Genomic DNA, 25,602 nt, shown 5'->3' with positions numbered 1-25,602 from the left:
TGTCATGGGACCAGTAATACACACATTCAGCTCCTGTCATGAGACCAGTAACACATTCAGCTCCTGTCATGGGACCAGTAACACATTTAGCTCCTGTCATGGGACCTGTAACACACACATTCAGCTCCTGTCATGGGACCAGTAACACACACATTCAGTCATTTAAACATATTAGAGAGATGCGCTCTTAGAAGACCCTGAGAGAACTGCACATGCTGAAAAGGATTCTGGGACCAGGTCAGGACCAGATCAACACTAGACCAAGACCAGGTCAGGCTTAGATTAGGCCCAGGTCAGGTCTCTGGATACTGAAGCCATGAATTTGGTGTTCTTGGCACCTTACACAAGCTGAGCTACAGGATTTCACAGAGATAAACAAAGATATGAATAATACTGATATCTGTGATAATATTAATAATACTGATGTCTGTGATAATACTAATAATACTGATGTCTACTGATAATACTACTAATACTAATATTAATAATGCTTCAACACAGATAGATTAATAATACTGCTGCCTGTAATGGGATATACAGAACACTGAACACAGATTATCACTGATTTAACATGTAGCCTACGCCATAAATAAACACAAATCATGTTCAAATCACTGATTTAACATGTAGCCTACACCATAAGGAAGGATTATTGGTGCTTCACTCCCCTCCCTGAAAGACATTTACACCACCCACCTCACCCGCAAGGCGACCACAATTGTGAGTGATGCAAGTCACCCCGCTCACAATTTGTTTGATCTACTGCCCTCTGGGAAGAGGTACAGAAGCCTGCGCTCCCGCACCACCAGACTCACCAACAGCTTCATACACCTATTAGGATGCTGAACTCTCTCCCCCCTCTACCCTCAGCTACATAACACCCTGGACTTTGGACCCACAATGGCTGCCTTGCACTACTCCACTTGCACTACTCCACTTCCTTGCACTACCACACTTGCACACTTTGCAACTTGTTATTGTTGTCCTGTTGTCATGAAAACACAACACTTCTGCTGCTCTTACATAACTTGCACCACTATGCCACTTGCTTACTTAGGTCAAGCAGAACTACCTCAGCCATTTATTGGCCTGACTTTGCACTATTATATTGACTGTCTATGCACAATTGCACAATTTCAACCCAATTTTGTTGCCCTTATTTCTTCATTGTATGTGCCTTCTTATTTACTTTTTATTGTTTACTTGAATGTTATGTTTGTCTGTGGACTTAATTGGTAAAATATGTCTTGTCTCCACCGACAGTGAGGGATAGTGAGAAACGTAATTTCGATCTCTTTGTATGTCTTGGCATGTGAAGAAATTGACAATAAAACAGACTTTGACTTTGATAAATGAACACAGATATAATCAAATCACTGATTTATGTACAGTATACTCTTGATCCCGTGAGGGAAATTTGGTCTCTGCATTTTTCCCAATTTGTGAATTAGTGAAATACACAGTGAACACACAGTGAGGTGAAGCACACACTATTTTTTACTATTGATCTATCTGTTATTCATGACTCAATAGCATAGCCTACTTATTTGTTCGTATGGGTGTATCTGGGAGAGACTTTGACAAGTAGGCTAGGCTAGGCCTATCACGGCAAGTCAACCGTGAGGATGACATCTGATCTCAGTGCAGTCCGAGCTATAGGCCTACTGTAAGCATCTGATCTCAATGCAGTCCGAGCAATAGGCCCACTGTACTGTAAGCATTGTTGCCAGCAGATGGCATTTGTGAGGGACTTTTTTATATTTTAATCCAGCGAGGAATTGCGAACGGGATACCAGTGAGCGGTGTAGGCAGGACGGGAAGCCAACGTAGCTACTTCTGACAAAGGATTTCCAGGCACGCTCACAGGAGAAAGGTCCACACACACACACACACACGCGGATACAGCTGCGCAGGCTGACTCTTCCCTGCCAGGAGTCGGCTACTTATGGCGTTGTTCCCCTGCCCGCCACTGGGCTTCGTGGTTACTGGACTGACTGGCTAACCGGTAGGGATATGACCGAGAAAAACGGGACGCGCTGAACATTACGGACAAAAGAGAGGGGAGAGAGCTATTGTTGCAATGAAGGATCTACAACAGCGAGACAAAGTATAGGCAAGAGCTTTATTTTATTGTCCTCTATTGTGTTTTCTTTGGAGATGCATTGACGGACGTATCCGTGGAATTTTACTGTACTGAGGGTCTGCAACATTTTTTTGTTTGCAAATCGTCTGAACAAAGGATACGTTCCGGAATTTTGGATCTTCACACAAGAAGTGAAACGGGGGTCACACGAATAGAAAAACACGCCTGATCTGATCTGATAGTAAAGACCGCTGGCATCATCACGGAGTGATAAGACAGACATCGAAAGTCATTAGAGGAAATGGGGTGAGTCTGAAAGCGGAGTCGTTCTATAGCAAGTTGTAACCTCAAACCGCTTAGGCTAGGCTACTGGAACTGAAGGAGTGAAAAGTTCTGAATGAATGGGTGCCAGAAAATGTTGTCTCATGACTGTTGAGGCTCCAAGACAAATTTGTTTCCGTCCAGCACAGCACCACAGCCATAGGTTTTTGGCGCACATGTGACTGTTCAAACTACAGGGCTAGCAAGAATAGAATCGGCCACTTTCAGCGAGATCAGCATTCTTCAAGTTCTGTTACGTTAGACTGTTTGGAAAGCGGCTGCAATGTTTAGCACATTCATTTCGATCGTTTAGAAATGTCCGTGTGTGGGTGTAAACGTGATCATCACACGGACTGAGCCATTGTAGGCTATCCCTTGTATACGACCAGACTTCTCCGGCATCCAACAACACACTGTATCTTACTGTAACTTGTAGTGAAGTTTCAACAAATGGGCGATAACTCCAAGAGTTATACGTTGTGTAGCACAGACGATGATGGGGGAACAATAACGAAGTGAATGGTCCACGGTGGCTGGATGCGTTGTGTGGTCAGCATCATTATCCCGCATCATTACCCTGCTCAGTGTTTTATGAGGTTATGAATATGAGATGCCTGCTGCGTTTATCGGCATTTTAAATGGCATGTGAACTGGGGAGGATTTAGAAAGCAAAGCCTGATATCATGAAATAGGCCGTCCGATGTCTAGTTACAGGTCAGACCTGCACCGTGCAATGTCCAATGAAGTCCAACCAATGGTTCGTTGTAAACTCTGGGCTGTTTTTTGCCCAGTAGACTAAAGAGTGCCATCCCCATAATACAGCTCAGTTGACCGAGCTTGGACCCGCATTACCTAGCAATGGGAAATGGAGACTGGTAGCCTACTTTGATACTATACTGCTACTGCTACTAGGCCTACTAATCTTTATTTGTATAGCACCTTTCACACACAGAATGCAGCTCAAAGTGCTTTACATTTGGAGCATTTAATACAATAATAAAGAAACAAATGTAAACAAACAAACAAAACAAGAAATAACATGTCAGAGATTTAGAATGAAGTAAAAATGAGCATTCACAACATGGTACGGAGATAAAGAGATGAGTGGAGACTGTTACTTTGCTAATGCAGATTCTGATACGTTCTCTCTCTCTCTCCCCCCTCTTTCTCCCCTTCTCCCCCTCTCTCCTTTCCTTCTCTTTCTTTCTCCTTTTCTCTTTCTCCCCCCTCTCTCCTCTCTCTCCTTTTCTTCTCTCTTCCCCCCCTCTCTCCCTCCCTCTCTCTCTCCCTCCCTCTCCATCTTTCCTTCTCCCCTCTCTCTCCCTCTCTCTACTCCTGTCGGTTTGCTCCTAAGAGCAGATGTGTGTTCTGTATGTCCACAGCTGGATGTAAAGCAGTTCCAGTGCTGAGCAGTGTGTGTGTCTATTTATAGGTGTAATCACAGAGGGAAGTTCAGGTGTGTGTGTGTGAGAGAGAGCGTGTGTCACTGAGACTGTTCTGTTGTTTCCACAATTTTTTCACCGGTTACTCTCCTGACTCCCGAACAGAAAAGGAGCCACGTCTGACCAGTAAGCATGCATCCTCAGCAAAGAGAACGGTAAGAGAGGTGTGTGTGTATGTGTGTGTTTGGGATGTGTGTGTGTGTGTGTGTGTTTTCCACATGCTGCAGGGTTTTGTAGTTTTTGTGAAAGTTTGTGCTGCATGTATTTGTGTTTGTGTCACCATGGCGATGTCCTGTATCAAGTCAAGTCAAGTCGGCTTTTATTGTCAATTTCTTTACATGCACTGGTCATACAAAGAATTGAAATTTCGTTTCTTACTTTCCCATGCAGACATAGACATGCTTTAAATACAGACATAGACATACTGTAGACATAGACATAGACAATAAACATTAAATTAAAGTGCAAGACTGAAATATAGAACATGTATGTATCAAAATAGAAATATAGGACATATATATAAAAAAAAAATAGAGGTAGTTGTGTTGTATATTTCTATAGTCTTAACAGTTACATGAAGTTTAAACTTGTGCTTGTGTGACCTGTATATTTACATTGATATGCAGTATGCAGTAATTCAAGTATATCAGGCTTGATGTGAAGCAGCAACACGTTTGGCTGCGCAGTCACAGTGCAGTTCCACATGGCGGTGTTGGGGGGGGGGGGGTTTGGTAGACAGGATCCTAGTTTCCTAGGTTCCTGGTTGGCTGGTGGGTGGGGGGGGCTGTCAGTGATGGGAGAGTGGGTAGAGTGTTCAGCATCCTGATTGCTTGGTGGATGAAGCTACTTGCCAGTCTGGTGGTGCGGGAGCGGAGGCTCCTGTACCGCTTTCCAGAGGGCAGGAGGCTGAACAGTTCGTGTGCAGGGTGGGTTGTATCCTTGACAATCATTAGTGCTTTGCGGGTGAGGCGGGTGGTGTAAATGTCCTGCAGGGAGGGGAGTGGTGCTCCAATGATCCTCTTAGCTGTGTTAACAGTGCGCTGGAGGGTCTTCCTGTTCTGATCTGTGCAGCTTCCGCCCCACACTGTGATGCTGCTGGAGACGATGCTCTCGATGGTCCCTCTGTAGAATGTAGTCATGACAGGAGGCGTCCTGTATGTAGAGTATGTCATTTATCCATTTGTCCACTAGACAACACACAATCACCCACGGCAACACACGCAATCACCCACGGCAACACACACAATTACCCAAGGCAACACACACAATCACCCACGGCAACACACACAATCTACCACAGCAACACACACAATCACCCACGGCAACAAACACAACAATCACCCACGGCAACACACACAATCTACCACGGCAACACACACAATCACCCACGGCAACACACACAATCACCCACGGCCACACACACAATCACCCACGGCCACACACACAATCACCCACGGCCACACACACAATCTACCACCGCAACACACAATTACCCACGGCAACAAACACAACAATCATCCACGGCCACACACACAATCACCCACGGCAACACAGCTGGTGCCAGCTCAGCCATCATTGGCAGTTTTCTTGCTGTGCTGATGTTCAGTCGAATCTAATCAGTTAGGGCTTTCAGACATACATGTAAGACCGGAAGTTCTGCGGATGTTAAACGGTTGGGCCGTATATCTGAACAACATAACCGGTCACATGGAAGTCTGAACTTAGCCGGTTGTTCTACTGCTCCCCTCCTAGTATTTCCTCTGGACATTATGTAAATGTGCTGTGTCTGAACGAGGAGTAGAACATGCGGTTAAATTCTCACCTAGTGAGAGGGCGTGTCGATGACGTTTCTTTCGTGCGTCTATGTGATGGGGGCACTGAAATCTGACTTAAAGCCATAAATGCCAGTGTCATGATGGAGTGGCATAGTGCTGTCCAGAAAATCTCCGACCTGGAAAGATGCAGACATCACGGAGCTACTGTCCATGAGGGCAGACAGCATTGTGATAGAACACATGAAGGGAACAGCAAGAGACACGTTGATGTAGCCTAGAACCGCATCGCAAGGCCAAAGGAATTCAAAAGACCAAATCAGGCGCTGAAAAGGCAGTAGCCTACAACGACGTCATTGACGACAATAACATGAGTATTTAATAAATTGTTAGCCAACACGGCCGGTTTTCTGTTCATTGATGGCCTTCTCATGACCTCACTGCTGAGCCCGATATTGTTGAGAATAATATGCCTAGAGAAAATGAAAACGAACAAAACCCAACTTTGTTCCAAGCTCCTTACGTAAATGCAATATAGACACAAAAGGATGCTTTTGGAAAAATAAACCATGAAAAAACAAACCACTTCACTGTAATGTTAGTATTTTGTTTGTTGTTTAAAAACGTATGATGGCCTTGAAGTCTTGAGTTAGCCTACTGAATTGGCTGGTACCATAAAGTTTGTGCATGCTCTCTCCAACGCAAACCAGATTTGGGGTTCCATAGCCAAGTAATTCTGCTACATAACCTTGAAAACAGATAAATGTGTTTATTTGAAGCACACCTACAGCTTCAAGTATGTGCACTTACGTGACTACTTCAAGTATTAGCCTACAATAGATTTTTCTTCTTTAGCCTACATAATGCATACATTTTATGAACAAAAACAGCAGCTGTGACAGCGGCCGCATATATTCTGCGTCATATCTCGCTTCTTGTGAACTCTACAAGCCCCCACCCCTCACTCGACAACCACACGGAGATTCTGTAATGTGCGTGTATGTCGTTCACACATAGGTCCGTATAAGGTCCGCAGGTTAGCATCATATCTGAATCATTTGAAGGGTAGAACCTCCGTCTGACAAACCTCCGCATATATCCAGAGTAGGGTTGGGTATCGTTTGGGTTTTATCCGATACCGGTGCTAAATCGATACTTTTAAAACGGTGCCGAAATGGTGCCTGAACCGGTACTTTGTTTTTAAAATATTTTAAATTAAAATGGTCTAAAGCATGAATTGCTTTTTTTTTTTATTGATGAGACAAATTTGAACATGAAACTGAACTGCTATATTCAATTTACTATAAATATCTCATTGCTCCTACGAATAATACATTTATATGTTAAAACAGCTTGCCATGCATGCACACACAATGGTAAGCTCTGCTTTCAAGTTTACCCAGTGTAGGCGGTTTGCCATAAGGTATGTTAAAACCGCTTGCCATAGAACTGCCAGGTCATGGACAACGGCAATTGCAAGCAAGCTAATCTAACAGGGACTCTACTTTCCAGTTAATTCAGTGTGTTCCCAAATGCTTCAAGAAATTTAATGTCTTAAAGCAGCGTTTCTCAAACTGTGGGTCGCGACCCACTACTGGTGGCAGGTGGCTTTCCCGAGGTAAAGTGCTGTCGCGCGTGTTTGAGCTCCGAGTCGCCTCTTCTTGGAGGAAGAGCGCATGTTTGAATCTGCAAGCACGTTCACTAATGAACATTTCTTGACGAAGCTGGCCTATCTTAACGATATATTTGATATATCTTAGCGATACATTTGAGTTAAATCTCCAGTTACAAGGCAAAGACAAGCACCAACCTCACCTAGCAAATAAGATTACTGCATTCACCAAAAAAACTTGAGTATGGGACAGGCGCCTCGATCGCGACAGTATTATACCTTTGAGATTTCTGAGCGAAATCGCTGAAACGTCTGATTAGGAGCCACTCTTGTGATCCCATGTATTAAACAGTAGGCCTACATCACATCCCTGCAAAGTTTATTTAAAAATTTCCCAAACAGCAGTGCTCAGTAGTGTTGCACGGTGTATCGATACTAAAAAGGTATCACAATGCCTTCACGCAAAAAACGATATGATTTCCGACGTTTTTAGAATCGATACTTTATTAAAATAATAACGTTCTGCGTCTGTGTGAACTGCTGCTCTCACTGCTCCTTGCACGCATCTAGGCAAGTGGGCGTGTCAAGCAGGCAGCTCTGAGTGAGTGAGTGGCAGCTAACGTCAAGAAAGTTCTTTGCCGACAGTCCTCTGCCTTGTGGATAAAACAAAAGGTGAAGTGAAATCTGGAACTATATGGGATACATCGGGAATAGTGAAGGCAAGCCATCAGGGGGAGTAGTGAAGGCAAGCCATCAGGGGGAATAGTGAAGGCAATAGTGAAGGCAAGCCATCAGGGGGAATAGTGAAGGCAATAGTGAAGGCAAGCCATCAGGGGGAGTAGTGAAGGCAAGCCATCAGGGGGAATAGTGAAGGCAATAGTGAAGGCAAGCCATCAGGGGGAGTAGTGAAGGCCAGCCATCAGGGGGAGTAGTGAAGGCAAGCCATCAGGTGGAATAGTGAAGGCAAGCCATCAGGGGGAATAGTGAAGGCAAGCCATCAGGTACACAGAGGCCCGTTTGTAAAATATGTTTCAAAGTCATTTATAAGCAGTAGCCTAGGCTACGCATGGCTAAACACCTCGCAGACATATCCCAGCATTTTTAAAGAGTTCAAAGAACGACAGGTTAACGAATATACTATAGAAAACATGACTACATGGTTAGTGCCCAGTTCTTATCTTCTGTTTTAGTCTAGCCTAAGTGAAACGAGTAGGCCTATGGTTCTCTGGGATAAAGCGAACCTTTCTTCATCAATGAATTTTGACGAGACATAACGAGCTGTAGCCTAATCATAGGGTGCTAACGTGATGAAAGCGCAATGTTCACGCCAGAATATCATTACCATAACTTGTAAACAATCTAATTCATGTTCGGTCAGTACTACTGGTAATATTTGTCATGGCATGTAGACTGCAATTTGTTCAATAATTATTGCCCAGATGTTGGATAGGCTACCCGAAATGCGCTAATTAAAGCCCACAGCATATTACCACCGTACGTGTTGAGTCCTAATAATAATAGCGGCTTATTGTTACGTGGTAGCAAATCATGCTATCAAAGAAATGGACGTAATGTAGGAATGCACACAGATATATTGCAACAGGTAATGGGCCTATCTGACGAAGACCTGAGTGGTTGGAACGTCGTACTTGTACACTGGGCGCAAAGAAGACTATACTCACATTTTCCCTTTGCAACTGTCAAAGAAATCCCATGAACACGGGAAGGCCTAGGGTAGCCTATACTGTACATCAGATGGCCTAAAGATTAGGCCCTCTGCATAGCATTCAGTGATTTGCATGCAGTAGTTTCAACACTGACCTTGATCTAGCCTAGTTTGGCTATTTAAAGCTACTTTATTGCCAAAACACAACACAATCTAAATGAACTATAACAAACACTATTTTACTGACTACAAAAAATAATAATTATGTAGGAAGTTTAGAAGTTTAGAACCCAGAATTGACCTGCACACTACAAAAGTGCATCGAATTCAACACAAAATACCCAATGCACTTGGAGGAGGTATGAGTCCTTTCTTTTCCAGATATCTTAGGATTTCGCCGTAGTATCGTTTCAGTATCGAGCATTGTGATATTTATGGCAGGTATCGTATCGAAGTCATAATTTTGGTATCGTGACAACACTAGTGCTCAGTATGACTGGATTATGGATCCATTTAATGCAGCATGTTGGTATTTCATTGAATATATTGTACAATGCTGTAAAATGGCCTATGCTTCCTAATATTTTGCTGGAAAACAGAAATATGTGTGTTATGTATTTATTTATTATTATATCTGCAGCACCAGCTGATTTTAACTCTGTTGAAGAGGATATATTTAGAACTTGTCATTATTTCAATAAATTTGACAATTTTAAGTTGACCTACCACTTTTTTAGAGCGATGAGGGACAGGTGGGGCTCGAGAATGCCCCCTTGATCAAAGTGGGGAATGAAAGAAAAAGTTTGAGAACCACTGATCTAGTTTGTTAACTACCACAGTCACGAGTTGGGTCGCGATAGTCTGTCATTTTTAAAAAGTGGGTCCCCAGAAAAAAAGTTTGAGAAACACTGTCTTAAAGGAACACGCCACCCAATGTCAGTAGTAATATATGTGCTTACCTTAACTTTCACGAGTTGAGTCATACCTCTCCCGTGTCGGTACGTGCACTCAAACCTCCAGACGTGTGTGTGTGTGTGTGTGTATATACAGTATAGCCCTAAACCTCCAGATCAGCTTCCTCAGCTCCTTGTCTGTGTCTCTGTGTGTGTGTGTGTGTGTGTTTGTGTCTGTGTGTTTGTGTCTGTGTGAGTGCGTGTGTGTGTCTGTGTGTGAGAGTGTGTGTGTGAGAATGCATGTGTGTGTTAGTGTTTGTGTATGGTGTGTGTAAGTGTGTGTGAGAGTGCATGTGTGTTAGTTTGTGTGTGTGTGTGTGAGAGTGCATGTGTGTTAGTATGTGTGTGTGTGTGTGTGTGAGAGTGCATGTGTGTTAGTATGTGTGTGTGTGTGTGAGAGTGCATGTGTGTTAGTATGTGTGTGTGTGTGTGTGAGAGTGCATGTGTGTTAGTATGTGTGTGTGTGTGAGAGTGCATGTGTGTTAGTATGTGTGTGTGTGTGTGTGAGAGTGCATGTGTGTTAGTATGTGTGTGTGTGTGTGTGTGAGAGTGCATGTGTGTTAGTGTGTGTGTGTGTGTGTGTGAGAGTGCATGTGTGTTAGTATGTGTGTGTGTGTGTGAGAGTGCATGTGTGTTAGTATGTGTGTGTGTGTGTGAGAGTGCATGTGTGTTAGTATGTGTGTGTGTGTGTGTGTGAGAGTGCATGTGTGTTAGTATGTGTGTGTGTGTGTGAGAGTGCATGTGTGTTAGTATGTGTGTGTGTGTGTGAGAGTGCATGTGTGTTAGTATGTGTGTGTGTGTGTGAGAGTGCATGTGTGTTAGTATGTGTGTGTGTGTGAGAGAGTGCATGTGTGTTAGCTTGTGTGTGTGTGTGTGTGTTAGTATGTGTGTGTGTGTGTGTGTTAGTTTCCTGTCACGGTTTCCCCTTTCTGCTGCCAGGGCGTCCTTTTCTGTGTCAGACGGCAGAGCTGGACACACTGTCTGGATACACTCTCACTCTTACACTCATACAAGCACACAAACACTGTCATTTAAACACACACTCTCACTATCACACACACTCTCAATGCGAAATTCAAATACACACTTTCCCTGTCACTAAGAGCGGGGTAGGAATGTGGTGTCACAGCACTGTGTGGTCTCTCTCTCTCTCTCTCTCTCTCTCTCTCTCTCTTTCTTTCTTTCTTTCTCTCTCTCTCTCTCTCTCTCTCTCTCTCTGGGGCTGCTGTAACCGGAGGGTTGCCGGTTCGAACCCTGACCAGTAGGCGCGGCTGAAGTGCCCTTGAGCAAGGCACTTAACCCCTCACTGCTCCCCGACCAAACTCCAGTTAAACTCCAGTTAGGGTTAGGTTAGGTCACACTGGCAGGTTAAATACTGACTAGATTTTTTTTTATCTTAATATAAGATAAATAACACTTAGATTTTATTTTTTGCAGTGAAAAGAAAAGAAAACATTATGGCAAAGGCATAAATAATTCTAGCTAATCAACACATTGCCTCAGGGATGAAATGTCAATAAGTTTTCAAAATATTCCGAATGAGTTCATACGCAACAGCTTTCCTGTAGGCTAGTCTACGCGCTGTTGCTGCAACCCTGTGGCTGCAACACGAAACTACATGGAACAAGAACACTTAGCAAGCTAACTACCTAAGCTTTATGCCACAATGCTACATACCCAGAAGTTGAAGCTTCTCTCATACAAATTAACATCCCCCAGAATGTCCATACGAAAATGTTCATTATGTAATGTCAACTATTTAACTAGTTAGACTGATGATGCAAAGTTTGCTAGCAAGTAAGCTAATATGGAAAGCTCGCTAGCAAGTTAGCTATGGCTAAGATGGAGTCTTTTTAGGGAATGTGTTGTGTTTGGGCGCATATCGCCATCTAGCGAGGCGGAGTAAAACATTAATACTTTGGCCTACTTTTTCAGTTTCAGGACCACTTAACTAACCCTAGCTAAAAAAAAAAAAGATTAGACCTACTTCAACAGTAGCCTATAATTAGTCTACACAATAGGCCTACTCACTGAACCACCTTGCTTATTGTCTTTGCACTTTGCTTATTGTGTGGATTCATACTGTATGATTTAAACTGGCATATCTTAGTGTTGCAGAACTGTTTTTACATACAAGTTGGTTCAATATTGTAAACAACTCACATATATTATATTTTACCACATCTGCTCGCGGACTACTTGCGATAGCTTGCGGACCACCAGTGATCCCCGGACCACACTTTGAGAAACACTGGTCTACGAATATGACAGTGGTCCAGTCAAATCTTTTACTGTCTATGGTCAAATCCCAGTCGAGCTATAACTGTAGCTCGACTTACCTGTGCATGTAAACATACTGACTGACAAAAAATCAGAATGAGTAATTATAACAGACGAGTAGCAACAATATTGTTGGAAAATTGAGATGTGTGAAACACTATTTGACTCAAATGGTAATCAAAAATAATTTGTTATAAAAAAAAGACTAAAATGTGTTGACTAAAACTGACTAAGACTAAGATATCTTTAGCTTTCTTTTGACTAAAATGACGAGACTTTTAGTCGACTAAAACTAACAAAAATGATATTTGAATGACTAAATATGACAAAGACTAAAATTAACACTACTACACATTATACAGAGAGAGAGTAATGCACTAGCTGCTCTACACATTATACAGAGAGAGAGAGTAATGCGCTAGCTACTCTACCCATTATACAGAGAGAGAGAGAGTAATGCGCTAGCTACTCTACACATTATACAGAGAGAGAGTAATGCGCTAGCTACTCTACACATTATACAGAGAGAGAGAGAGTAATGCGCTAGCTACTCTACACATTATACAAAGAGAGAGAGTAATGCGCTAGCTACTCTACACATTATACAGAGAGTAATGCGCTAGCTACTCTACACATTATACAGAGAGAGAGTAATGCACTAGCTACTCTACACATTATACAGAGAGAGAGAGAGTAATGCGCTAGCTACTCTACACATTATACAGAGAGAGAGTAATGCGCTAGCTACTCTACACATTATACAGAGAGAGAGTAATGCGCTAGCTACTCTACACATTATACAGAGAGTAATGCACTAGCTACTCTACACATTATACAAAGAGAGAGAGAGAGTAATGCGCTAGCTACTCTACACATTATACAGAGAGAGAGTAATGCGCTAGCTACTCTACACATTATACAAAGAGAGTAATGCGCTAGCTACTCTACACATTATACAGAGAGAGAGTAATGCGCTAGCTACTCTACACATTATACAAAGAGAGAGTAATGCGCTAGCTACTCTACACATTATACAAAGAGAGAGAGAGAGTAATGCGCTAGCTACTCTACACATTATACAAAGAGAGAGAGAGAGTAATGCGCTAGCTACTCTACACATTATACAGAGAGAGAGTAATGCACTAGCTACTCTACACATTATACAGAGAGTAATGCGCTAGCTACTCTACACATTATACAGAGAGAGAGTAATGCGCTAGCTACTCTACACATTATACAGAGAGAGAGAGTAATGCACTAGCTGCTCTACACATTATACAGAGAGAGAGTAATGCGCTAGCTACTCTACACATTATACAGAGAGTAATGCACTAGCTACTCTACACATTATACAAAGAGAGAGAGAGAGTAATGCGCTAGCTACTCTACACATTATACAAAGAGAGAGAGAGAGTAATGCGCTAGCTACTCTACACATTATACAAAGAGAGAGAGAGAGTAATGCGCTAGCTACTCTACACATTATACAGAGAGAGAGAGAGAGAGAGTAATGCGCTAGCTACTCTACACATTATACAGAGAGAGAGAGTAATGCGCTAGCTACTCTACACATTATACAAAGAGAGTAATGCGCTAGCTACTCTACACATTATACAGAGAGAGAGTAATGCGCTAGCTACTCTACACATTATACAAAGAGAGAGTAATGCGCTAGCTACTCTACACATTATACAAAGAGAGAGAGAGAGTAATGCGCTAGCTACTCTACACATTATACAAAGAGAGAGAGAGAGTAATGCGCTAGCTACTCTACACATTATACAGAGAGAGAGTAATGCACTAGCTACTCTACACATTATACAGAGAGTAATGCGCTAGCTACTCTACACATTATACAGAGAGAGAGTAATGCGCTAGCTACTCTACACATTATACAGAGAGAGAGAGAGAGTAATGCACTAGCTACTCTACACATTATACAGAGAGAGAGAGTAATGCACTAGCTGCTCTACACATTATACAGAGAGAGAGTAATGCGCTAGCTACTCTACACATTATACAGAGAGAGAGTAATGCGCTAGCTACTCTACACATTATACAAAGAGAGAGAGAGAGTAATGCGCTAGCTACTCTACACATTATACAGAGAGAGAGAGAGTAATGTGCTAGCTACTCTACACATTATACAGAGAGAGAGAGAGAGTAATGCACTAGCTACTCTACACATTATACAAAGAGAGAGAGTAATGCGCTAGCTACTCTACACATTATACAAAGAGAGAGAGAGAGTAATGCGCTAGCTACTCTACACATTATACAAAGAGAGAGAGTAATGCGCTAGCTACTCTACACATTATACAAAGAGAGAGAGAGAGTAATGCGCTAGCTACTCTACACATTATACAAAGAGAGAGAGAGAGTAATGCGCTAGCTACTCTACACATTATACAAAGAGAGAGAGAGAGTAATGCGCTAGCTACTCTACACATTATACAGAGAGAGAGAGAGAGAGAGTAATGCGCTAGCTACTCTACACATTATACAGAGAGAGAGAGAGTAATGCGCTAGCTACTCTACACATTATACAGAGAGTAATGCGCTAGCTACTCTACACATTATACAGAGAGAGAGTAATGCGCTAGCTACTCTACACATTATACAGAGAGAGAGAGAGTAATGCGCTAGCTACTCTACACATTATACAGAGAGTAATGCGCTAGCTACTCTACACATTATACAAAGAGAGAGAGAGTAATGCGCTAGCTACTCTACACATTATACAGAGAGAGAGAGTAATGCGCTAGCTACTCTACACATTATACAAAGAGAGAGAGAGTAATGCGCTAGCTACTCTACACATTATACAGAGACAGGGAGTAATGCGCTAGCTACTCTACACATTATACAGAGAGTAATGCGCTAGCTACTCTACACATTATACAGAGAGAGAGTAATGCGCTAGCTACTCTACACATTATACAAAGAGAGAGAGAGAGTAATGCGCTAGCTACTCTACCCATTATACACAGAGAGAGAGTAATGCACTAGCTACTCTACACATTATACAGAGAGAGTAATGCGCTAGCTACTCTACACATTATACAGAGAGAGAGTAATGCGCTAGCTACTCTACACATTATACAGAGAGAGAGAGAGAGAGTAATGCGCTAGCTACTCTACACATTATACAAAGAGAGAGTAATGCACTAGCTACTCTACACATTATACAGAGAGTAATGCGCTAGCTACTCTACACATTATACAGAGAGAGTAATGCGCTAGCTACGCTACACATTATACAGAGAGAGAGAGAGAGAGTAATGCACTAGCTACTCTACACATTATACAGAGAGAGAGAGTAATGCGCTAGCTACTCTACACATTATACAAAGAGAGAGTAATGCGCTAGCTACTCTACACATTATACAGAGACAGAGAGAGTAATGCACTAGCTACGCTACACATTATACAGAGAGAGAGTAATGCGCTAGCTACTCTACACATTATACAAAGACAGAGAGAGTAATGCGCTAGCTACTCTACACATTATACAGAGAGAGAGAGTAATGCGCTAGCTACTCTACACATTATACAGAGAGTAATGCGCTAGCTACTCTACACATTATACAGAGAGTAATGCGCTAGCTACTCTACACATTATACAAAGAGAGAGAGAGAGTAATGCGCTAGCTACTCTACACATTATACAGAGAGAGAGTAATGCGCTAGCTACTCTACACATTATACAGAGAGAGTAATGCGCTAGCTACTCTACACATTATACAGAGAGAGAGAGTAATGCACTAGCTACGCTACACATTATACAGAGAGTAATGCGCTAGCTACTCTACACATTATACAGAGAGAGAGAGAGTAATGCGCTAGCTACTCTACACATTATACAAAGAGAGAGAGAGAGTAATGCGCTAGCTACTCTACACATTATACAGAGAGAGAGAGAGTAATGCGCTAGCTACTCTACACATTATACAAAGAGAGAGAGAGAGTAATGCGCTAGCTACTCTACACATTATACAAAGAGAGAGAGAGAGTAATGCGCTAGCTACTCTACACATTATACAGAGAGAGAGAGAGAGTAATGCGCTAGCTACTCTACACATTATACAGAGAGAGAGAGAGAGTAATGCGCTAGCTACTCTACACATTATACAGAGAGTAATGCGCTAGCTACTCTACACATTATACAGAGAGAGAGTAATGCGCTAGCTACTGTACACATTATACAGAGAGAGAGAGAGAGAGAGAGTAATGCGCTAGCTACTCTACACATTATACAGAGAGTAATGCGCTAGCTACTCTACACATTATACAGAGAGAGAGAGTAATGCGCTAGCTACTCTACACATTATACAGAGAGAGAGTAATGCGCTAGCTACTCTACACATTATACAGAGAGAGAGTAATGCGCTAGCTACTCTACACATTATACAGAGAGAGAGAGAGAGTAATGCGCTAGCTACTCTACACATTATACAGAGAGTAATGCGCTAGCTACTCTACACATTATACAGAGAGAGAGAGAGAGTAATGCACTAGCTACTCTACACATTATACAGAGAGAGAGAGTAATGCGATAATTGCTCTAGAGCCACGCTAGCAAAGTAATATCAAAACACTCCTACTGTCTGCACTGTGCTTATGTTGTGTATGTGTCTTGCCCTGTGCATCTACCTCCAACAGCTGGCCCTATCCAGGGAAGGCGAGTATGTGTGTGTGTGTGTGTGGAGGCCAGATCCCCCTGAAGGAGAGGCTTAGGGTGTGACTCACACAGCCCGCTTAGCCTGATACGACCAGACATGTGAGCATCGCTGGAGGTGACACACACACACACACACACACACACCCTGGTCCAAGGATGCTCAGGACTGCTGAGGGGCTTTGCCACAGGAGCTGGTAGCCAGATGTTCCTCCCTACTACTACCACCTGTGTGCCAGGCTGATGATATCTCTCAGGCGTTCGGTGTGTGTGTGTGTGTGTGTGTGTGCGTGCGTGTGGGGAGTTCACTGACTCGCTGAGGCTCCCCACCACCACCTGTGTGCCAGGCTGATGATATCTCAGGCGTGGGATTATAAAACAGAGAGAGCGGATTAATCAAGCTGAAGGCGTCCAGTAACCTGGGTGTGTGTGTGTCCTGGGAAGGAGCCAGGACCGCTGGACACGCTGGACATTCGGTGGTGTGTGTGTGTGTGTGTGTGTGTGTGTGTGAACAAAGAAGAAGCTGCGTTTTTACTGCGCGGGGAAGATTAGCCAATCAACACGTTGGTTGACCAGCACTAAGAGGGGCCCTCGTTTACGACCGTTTTCCTGCGGCATTATGGGAAGGTGCCAGTGAGCAAGTTAGCGCGCAAGGGCACATGTGTGTGTGTCCTTATTCGCTCCTAATGAACACACACACACACGTCTACAAATGCTTCATAACTATGTGTTTGCACAGAGGAAGATCAATCTGAAGTTATTGTCTCACACACACACACACACACGGCGCATCACAGCATGGGGCGATAAAATATCTGCATGCGAAGGAGAGAGGCCCATCGCACTGACATTGACTGTGTGTGTGTAGTGAGACACAGCCTTGTTCAGTAAATGTGTGTGTGTGTGTGTACGTGTGTGCATTCTGTGTGATGCAGCCTTGTTCAGTAAATGTACTCTGGCCCTCCTTTTGGACAAAGTTTTGAGTTCTGATCAAATTTAATTCTTCTCTAATTAAATTTAATAAACCAGGTCTGTTTTTTTCCTCCCTAGATATTTTTCATCAGTGTATTGCTCTGATCCTTCAGACTGACGCAGGAATGTTTGTCTGTGTGTGTGTGAGACTATGGACTATGTGAAGGGAGGACACAAAAATAAAGAATGTGAAGGACAATGCTTCTGTACCAGACACACTTAAACACACACACACAAACCGAACCACCACTGGGTTGTTTTGTCTGTGAAGCTGTGCGAATGGCCCGGCTGACGTGATTGGTGGAAATCCTATAAATAGCTTGTGGAAGTGCATCTCTGATTGGTGGAAATCCTATTAATAGCTTGTGGAAGTGCTGCGATCTCTCAGGCTGGGAGCAGTCGTGCGTTTGGGCGCATGGAGATCAGATGCAGCATCGACTGGCAGGCACACACACTAACACGCACACACAGTCATATACGCGCACACACACTAACACGCATGCACACACACACTAACACACACTCACGCGCATATAAGCACACACACAAACATACACTAAGACGCACACACACTCACATGCATGCACGCACGCACACTAACACGCACGCACACTAACACACACAAGCACGCATGCACACGCATGCACGCACACAAACACACACTAACACGTACAGAACATGGTTTATAAGGACCTCATGCTGTGTGTGTGTACAGAACATGGTTTATAAGGACCTCATTTTGTGTCTCTGCCATAGCAGATCATATGTAGATCATAAGAGCAGTAAACTTCTCAGGTTAACATAGCAGATCATATATGTAGATTATAAGAGCACTTAGCTTCTCAGGTATTAGCTTCTCAGGTTAACATAGCAGATATGTAGATCATAAGAGCAGTTAGCTTCTCAGGTATTAGCTTCTCAGGTTAACATAGCAGATCATATGTAGATCATAAGAGCAGTTAGTTTCTCAGGTTAACATAGCAGATCATATGTAGATCATAAGAGCAGTTAGCTTTTCAGGTATTAGCTTCTCAGGTTAACATAGCAGATCTTATGTAGATCATAAGAGCAGTTAGCTTCTCAGGTATTAGCTTCTCAGGTTAACATAGCAGATATGTAGATCATAAGAGCAGTTAGCTTCTCAGGTATTAGCTTCTCAGGTTAACATAGCAGATCATATGTAGATCATAAGAGCAGTTAGCTTCTCATGTATTAGCTTCTCAGGTTAACATAGCAGATCATATGTAGATCATAAGAGCAGTTAGCTTCTCAGGTTAACAACAGACATTTGCACTGAGCTGCAGTGTGTTCCAAGGATGCTTTGTGAGTTAATTACATTACATTACATTACATTTGGCTGACGCTTTTTTAACCAAAGCGACTAACAACATGGTAAACAGTAAGTTTTAGAACAACTCTCACAATTTTAGGACAGTTTAAAAAACATTAGAGTACAGTAAGAATAAGTGCGTCGGTGAGTGCTGTTTTTAACAGTTACTTGTCAGTTTAAAACGGCTGGTGAGTGCTAGGATCAGTAAGACTTGTTGTAAGTGTTGCTATGAGAGTAGATGTTCTCTAAAGAGCCGGGTCTTCAGGAGTTTTTTGAAAGTGGAAAAGGATGTCCCTGCCCTTGTAGGAACTGGCAGTGTGTTCCACCAACGAGGAACAACAGATGAGAAAAGTTTGGATTGGCTTGAGCGTACCGGTGGTAGAGCTAGACGTTGTTCGTCAGAGGAGCGCAGCGGTCTGGAGGTAGTGTAAGTCTGTATGAGGGCATTCAAGTAGGTGGGAGCAGAACCGGAGACTACTTTGTAGGCAAGCGTTAGAGACTTGAATTTGATGCGGGCCGCCATAGGTAGCCAGTGTAGCTGGATGAGCAGCGGGGTAACATGTGTCCTTTTGGGTTGGTTGTAGACCAGGCGCGCCGCCGCGTTCTGGATCATCTGAAGTGGTTTCACTGCGCAGGCTGGGAGACCTGTCAGGAGGGCATTGCAGTAGTCGAGTCGTGAGATGACTATTGCCTGAACCAGAAGTTGGGTAGCATCTTGAGTCAAGTAAGTCCTGATTTTCCGTATGTTGTAGAGTGCGAAACGGCATGACCGGGCGACTGAGGCAACATGATCTGAGAAGTTTAGTTGATTGTCGAGAACAACTTCTAGATTTCTTGCAGTCCTGGTCGGTGAAACAGACAGGGAGTCAAATTTGATGTTGATGTCATGGTGTATGGTAGTTTTAGGTGGGATGACCAGCAGTTCAGTCTTTGAGAGGTTCAGCTGGAGGTGGTGTGCCTTCATCCATGTAGCTATGTCTGAAAGGCAATCCGAGATCCGTGCTGAAACCAGGGGGTCGTCAGGTGGAAAGGACAGATAGAGCTGTGTGTCGTCTGCATAGCAGTGGTATGAGAAGCCGTGCGAACGGATAATCTGTCCCAAGGAGGTGGTGTAGATAGCAAAGAGGAGGGGGCCCAGCACTGAGCCCTGGGGGACCCCTGTGGTGAGATGGTGAGGTGCAGATAGCTGACCAAGCCATGATACGTTAAACGAGCGTCCTGTGAGGTTTCAGCGAGTATAGAGAGAAGGATACGGTGATTAAGCAGAATGAGTACTGATGACCGAGTGGTCGCCCTGGCTTCTTTTAAGGCTTCTGTTACAGACAGCAGAGCCGTTTCGGTAGAGTGGCCGCTTTTGAACCCAGACTGATTTGGATCCAGAAGGTTGTTCTGTGAAAGGAAGTCAGAGACCTGTTTGGAGACTGCTCGTTCAATGCCTTTGGATAGGAAAGGCAGTAGTGAGACAGGGCGGTAGTTCTCGACTTGAGCAGGGTAACGGTGTTACCCGGGCCATTTTGAACGCTGTTGGAAATGTGCCGGAGGTTAGCGAGGCATTGATCACATGTGTGATAGCTGGAGCGATGGTCGGGCTGATGGACTGAAGTAGGCTCATAGGTATAGGGTCCAGCGAGCATGTGGTAGGACGGCTGCATGTCAGGAGTCTGGACACTTCACTCTCGGAGAGAGGCGTGAATGCTGAAAAAGATGTTCCAGCAGTCCCTAGAGGTTGTAGGAGTGCGGTATCTGAGTCAGATGCGTTGAGTGGGCATGTAGAGAATTGACTGCTGATTGCCGCCACTTTGTTTGTAAAAAATGAGGCGAGGGTATCTGCAGTAAGGCTGGATGGAGGAGGAGGCAGCTGAGGGTTGAGTAGCGATTTGAAGGTTGAGAAAAGTTTTCGAGTGTCTGTAGCGCTGTTGATTTTGTCATTGTAGAAAGCAGTCTTAGCAGCAGTGATGCTGGCTGAGAAGGAGGTCAGGAGTGTCTGGTAGTTTTTGAGGTCGTCAGCTAGTTTGGATTTGTGCCATTTCCTCTCCGCGGCTCTGAGTTTGGTGCGCTGCGATCGGAGGGTATCATTTAGCCATGGATGAGAATGTTTGGATCGAGCTGGCCTTGTGGTAAGAGGGCACAGCTCGTCTAGACACGAGGTCAGTGTGGAGCAGAGCGAGTCAGTGGCTTCATTAATTAATGGGGCTAATGGTGTGTGTGGGGGGCTAGATGAATGTGTGTGAGCTGGCTAATGGGGCTAGGTGTGTGTGTGTGACTGCGCTGGGCTGTGTTGACCCTAGGTGTGTGTGTGTGTGTGTGTGTGTGTGACCGCGCTGGACTGTGTTGACCCTAGGTGTGTGTGTGTGACCGCGCTGGATTGTGTTGACCCTAGGTGTGTGTGTGTGTGACCGCGCTGGGCTGTGTTTGCTGCGCTGGACTGTGTTGACCCTAGATGTGTGTGTGTGTGACCGCGCTGGACTGCGTTGACTGCACTGGGCTGTGTTGACCACACTGATGGTGTGATGGCTACCGTGGAACTCTGTGGAACTGTGTTTGTAGGTCAATGAATGTGCTTTGTGTGAGTGTGTGTTTATGTGTGCGAGAGAGAGAGAGAGAAAAGAGTGTGTATGTGTGCCCAAATATGTGTTTGTGTGTGTGTGTGTGTGTGTTTATGTGTGCGAGAGAGAGAGAGAAAAGAGTGTATATGTGTGCCCAAATATGTGTTTATGTGTGTGTGTGTGTGTGTTTATGTGTGCGAGAGAGAGAGAGAGAGAAAAGAGTGTATATGTGTGCCCAAATATGTGTGTGTGTGTGTGTGTGTTTATGTGTGCGAGAGAGAGAGAGAGAAAAGAGTGTATATGTGTGCCCAAATATGTGTTTATGTGTGTGTGTGTGTGTGTGTGTGTGTTTATGTGTGCGAGAGAGAGAGAGAGAGAAAAGAGTGTATATGTGTGCCCAAATATGTGTGTGTGTGTGTGTTGCTGATAAGTCCCGCTCTGCTCAGTGGGCTGATAACTCTCCCTGAAGGGACCTTGGCACCGTCGGCCTCCATGGAATGTTCCAGCTGGCTGCTGAATGAAAGCCCTCAGCTCAACACAGCCCTGAGCTCCAGTGTTTGTGCATGCGGGCGCTTGGTCTGTTTGTGTGCCTGTGTGTGAGAGAGAGATTTGTGGTGTGTGTATGTGTGTGTGTATTGTATGCATGTATGTCTGTTTGTGTGTGTGTGTTTAAATATATGCGTTATATGCTGTGTGTGTGTGTGTTTAAATATATGCATTATATGCTGTGTATGTGTGTGGTGTGTGTGTGTGTGTTTAAATAAATGCATTATATGCTATGTGTGTGTGTCCAGGTGTGTGTGTGTGTGTGTGTGTGTGTGTGAAGGTAAGGTAGATTTGGTTTGCAGTAGAGTGAGTCGGCTGCTTCCACACACACAGACAACATTAGAGACAGTGACATCACTAGAGACAGGGTATGTCTGTTTGTGTGTGTTTAAATATATGCATTGTACTGTATACTGTGTGTGTGTTGGGTTTGGAGTGTATAGAATCAGGGTTGAGCACATTTAAAGTTTTGATGGAATGGGTTTACTATTCAGATGTTGTTCACATGTAGTTATGACTCACCTTGGTGTTCTGACATATGCAGCAACATTAAAGAGGGAGTACAATCCATTTGGTAGATCCCATACACAAGAAAATAAAAATATACCATCCAGCATAGATCCACATACATTAGAAAATAGAAATATACCATCCAACATAGATCCACATACACTAGAAAATAGAAATATACCATCCAGCATAGATCCACACTAGAAAATAGAAATATACCATCCAACATAGATCCACATACACTAGAAAATAGAAATATACCATCCAACATAGATCCACATACACTAGAAAATAGAAATATACCATCCAGCATAGATCCACATACACTAGAAAATAGAAATATACCATCCAGCATAGATCCACATACACTAGAAAATAGAAATATACCACAGGTGTAATTCCGTTTAGCATACAGAAATATCACATGGGGATGAATTCTAGTCAGCATAGATATAAACACATATACTAGGGGCCCGTCCCATTTCTCCCCCCTTAAAACTTCCACTTGCTTTTGATTGCCCTCAACATTAAAGCCCCCTCGACACGGGATGTGGAGGTGAAGATCTTTCCCTATGAATTGGGACACCACTATATGCAAATTAACGTAGCGAACGTGCTCACCTACGTCATGCGCAGCACCGACGTGTCTACCGGTAGTAGCCTGCTACTATTTTCATTCAGGAACATGCCTGTTCCAGCGGTCATTGTTGTGTGGGCTGTGCTGGTTTATCTACGTCTGGTTAATCAACAAAGATATTCGTGTATATGTGAACGCCAGACCACACACCTTAAATATTGACGAAACTACCCAGATCAGATAACATTATTTGATGGGCAGACTCTCAAAGCACTCCGCAGATATCATGAACATCATCAGATAGCTTCGTGAGATATTTTCTAACATTAGTGTTCAAAACTCAACAGTCCATCAGATGTGCATCAAACTAACATATTCCAACATATTTCGAAATTTTAATATGCTTATTTACGAAAATATATGAACATTTTGGCCGGCTCGCTGAGCTCGCACGGTATCCTGGGTAATTTCATCTCCTACTTGGTTTTAAGCCTGCATCGGTCCTGGCTATATTTTGAGGGTTGATTTTAAGGGGAAAATAGCACTTCCCCTTGCTCCCTACAGTAATGGGACACCCTAGCCCTACACGTGCACGCGCAAAAACGAGGGTTAGGGCAAACATCTAGGGGTAGGGGAGGTATTGGGACGGGCCCTAGGAAATAGAGCTTGGGAGCAAACTCAGTTTAATGTCATTTGTACAGATATACTTATATAAATAAATATAAGTATAGAACGTATCCCATATGCTGAAAGTAGGCAACCAAATGTCATGCTCTGCCAATTAATTGAGGTCGCTAACAAGCAAAGTCACAGTTGTGACCAGACATAGAATCCCTGATCCAGGGTCGTTCTGGCGAGGGTTGAGGGTCGATGTGGGACTTAATGAGTTTGGTTGGGCCTCATTAAAAATAATGAGCATCAGAAAGCCATGGAGGAGACGCAGGCATTTAAAGGGATGTCACCAGGCCAGTAATGGATCTTGACTGGCTGTGATGGGCTCAAGGAGACACAGATACCGCTGTGCTACATTAGCTTACAGTGTGTAGTAACAACTGATACCGCTGTGCTACATTAGCTTACAGTGTGTAGTAACAACTGATACCGCTGTGCTACATGAGCATACAGCAACAACTGATACCGCTGTGCTACATTAGCATACAGCAACAACAGATACCGCTGTTCTACATTAGCATACAATGTGTAGCAACGACAGATACCGCTGTGCTACATTAGCATACAATGTGTAGCAACGACAGATACCGCTGTGCTACATTAGCATACAATGTGTAGCAAGGGCAGATACCGCTGTGCTACATTAGCATACAGTGTGTAGCAACAACTGATACCGCTGTGCTACATTAGCATACAATGTGTAGCAACGACAGATACCGCTGTGCTACATTAGCATACAATGTGTAGCAACGACAGATACCGCTGTGCTACATTAGCTTACAGTGTGGAGCAACAATAGATACCGCTGTGCTACATTAGCATACAGTGTGGAGCAACAACAGATACCACTGTGCTGATGTACCCAGGGGGGTATCGGATTTGTTTGTGTGTGTCTGTGTGTTTGTTTTTCTATTAGTCTGTGTGTGGTCTGTGTGTGTTTCTGTTTGTGTGTGTGTGTGTGTGTGTATACAAGTGTGTGTGTGTGTGCATGTGTTAAAAGATGTTTTTCTGTCCCTCCAGAGAGCAGCCACTGTTCAGTGCCAAGGCGCACGTCTTCCAGATTGATCCGGTAACCAAGCGGAACTGGATCCCTGCCAGCAAGCACGCAGTCACTGTCTCCTTCTTCTACGATGCCACCCGCAGTGTCTACCGCATCATCAGTGTGGGAGGAACCAAGGTGAGATACGTGTGCGTACTCACACACACGCAAACACACACACACAAACACGCACACACATACACACACACGCAAACACACACACATGCACACACGCACATGCACACACACACACACACACACACACATGCGCAAACACGCACACGCACACACACACACACGCAAACACACACACACACACAAACATACACACACACACGCACACACACGCATATAGTGCTCTGCTCTCTGGATAACTGGCGTTGTCTGTCCTGTCCAGGCCATCATCAACAGCACCATCACTCCCAATATGAGCTTCACCAAGACGTCGCAGAAGTTTGGCCAGTGGGCCGACAGCCGGGCCAACACGGTGTACGGCCTGGGGTTCTCAACCGAGCAGCAGCTACAACAGGTACACACGCACGCACACACATACACACACGCACACACATACACACACACACACACAGCAGGGCCAACACGGTG

General features: G+C 43.9%; 1 protein-coding gene across 5 annotated transcripts in view; it reads left to right on the top strand.

The window, feature by feature from the left end:
• The first annotated feature begins 1,797 nt into the window (after positions 1–1,797).
• LOC121678581 (homer protein homolog 3-like) overlaps positions 1,798–25,602 on the top strand; it is an 88,777-nt gene continuing 64,972 nt past the window's right edge. For 2 of the 5 annotated variants that reach the window (XM_042058215.1, XM_042058213.1), the window contains exons 1-4: positions 1,798–2,389; positions 3,952–4,001; positions 24,981–25,137; positions 25,397–25,528. In XM_042058215.1, coding sequence (XP_041914149.1) covers positions 3,979–4,001; positions 24,981–25,137; positions 25,397–25,528 — 312 coding nt within the window. In that variant the 5' untranslated portion in view covers positions 1,798–2,389; positions 3,952–3,978. Of the gene's footprint in view, positions 2,390–3,951; positions 4,011–24,980; positions 25,138–25,396; positions 25,529–25,602 lie in introns of those variants that run through there. The other 3 variants (XM_042058214.1, XM_042058217.1, XM_042058218.1) reach the window with 3 other exon arrangements.

The sequence above is a fragment of the Alosa sapidissima genome, chromosome 12 (genome assembly GCF_018492685.1).
Source record: "Alosa sapidissima isolate fAloSap1 chromosome 12, fAloSap1.pri, whole genome shotgun sequence".
Classification (NCBI taxonomy): domain Eukaryota; kingdom Metazoa; phylum Chordata; class Actinopteri; order Clupeiformes; family Clupeidae; genus Alosa; species Alosa sapidissima.
This window is presented reverse-complemented; position numbering and strand designations above follow the sequence as displayed.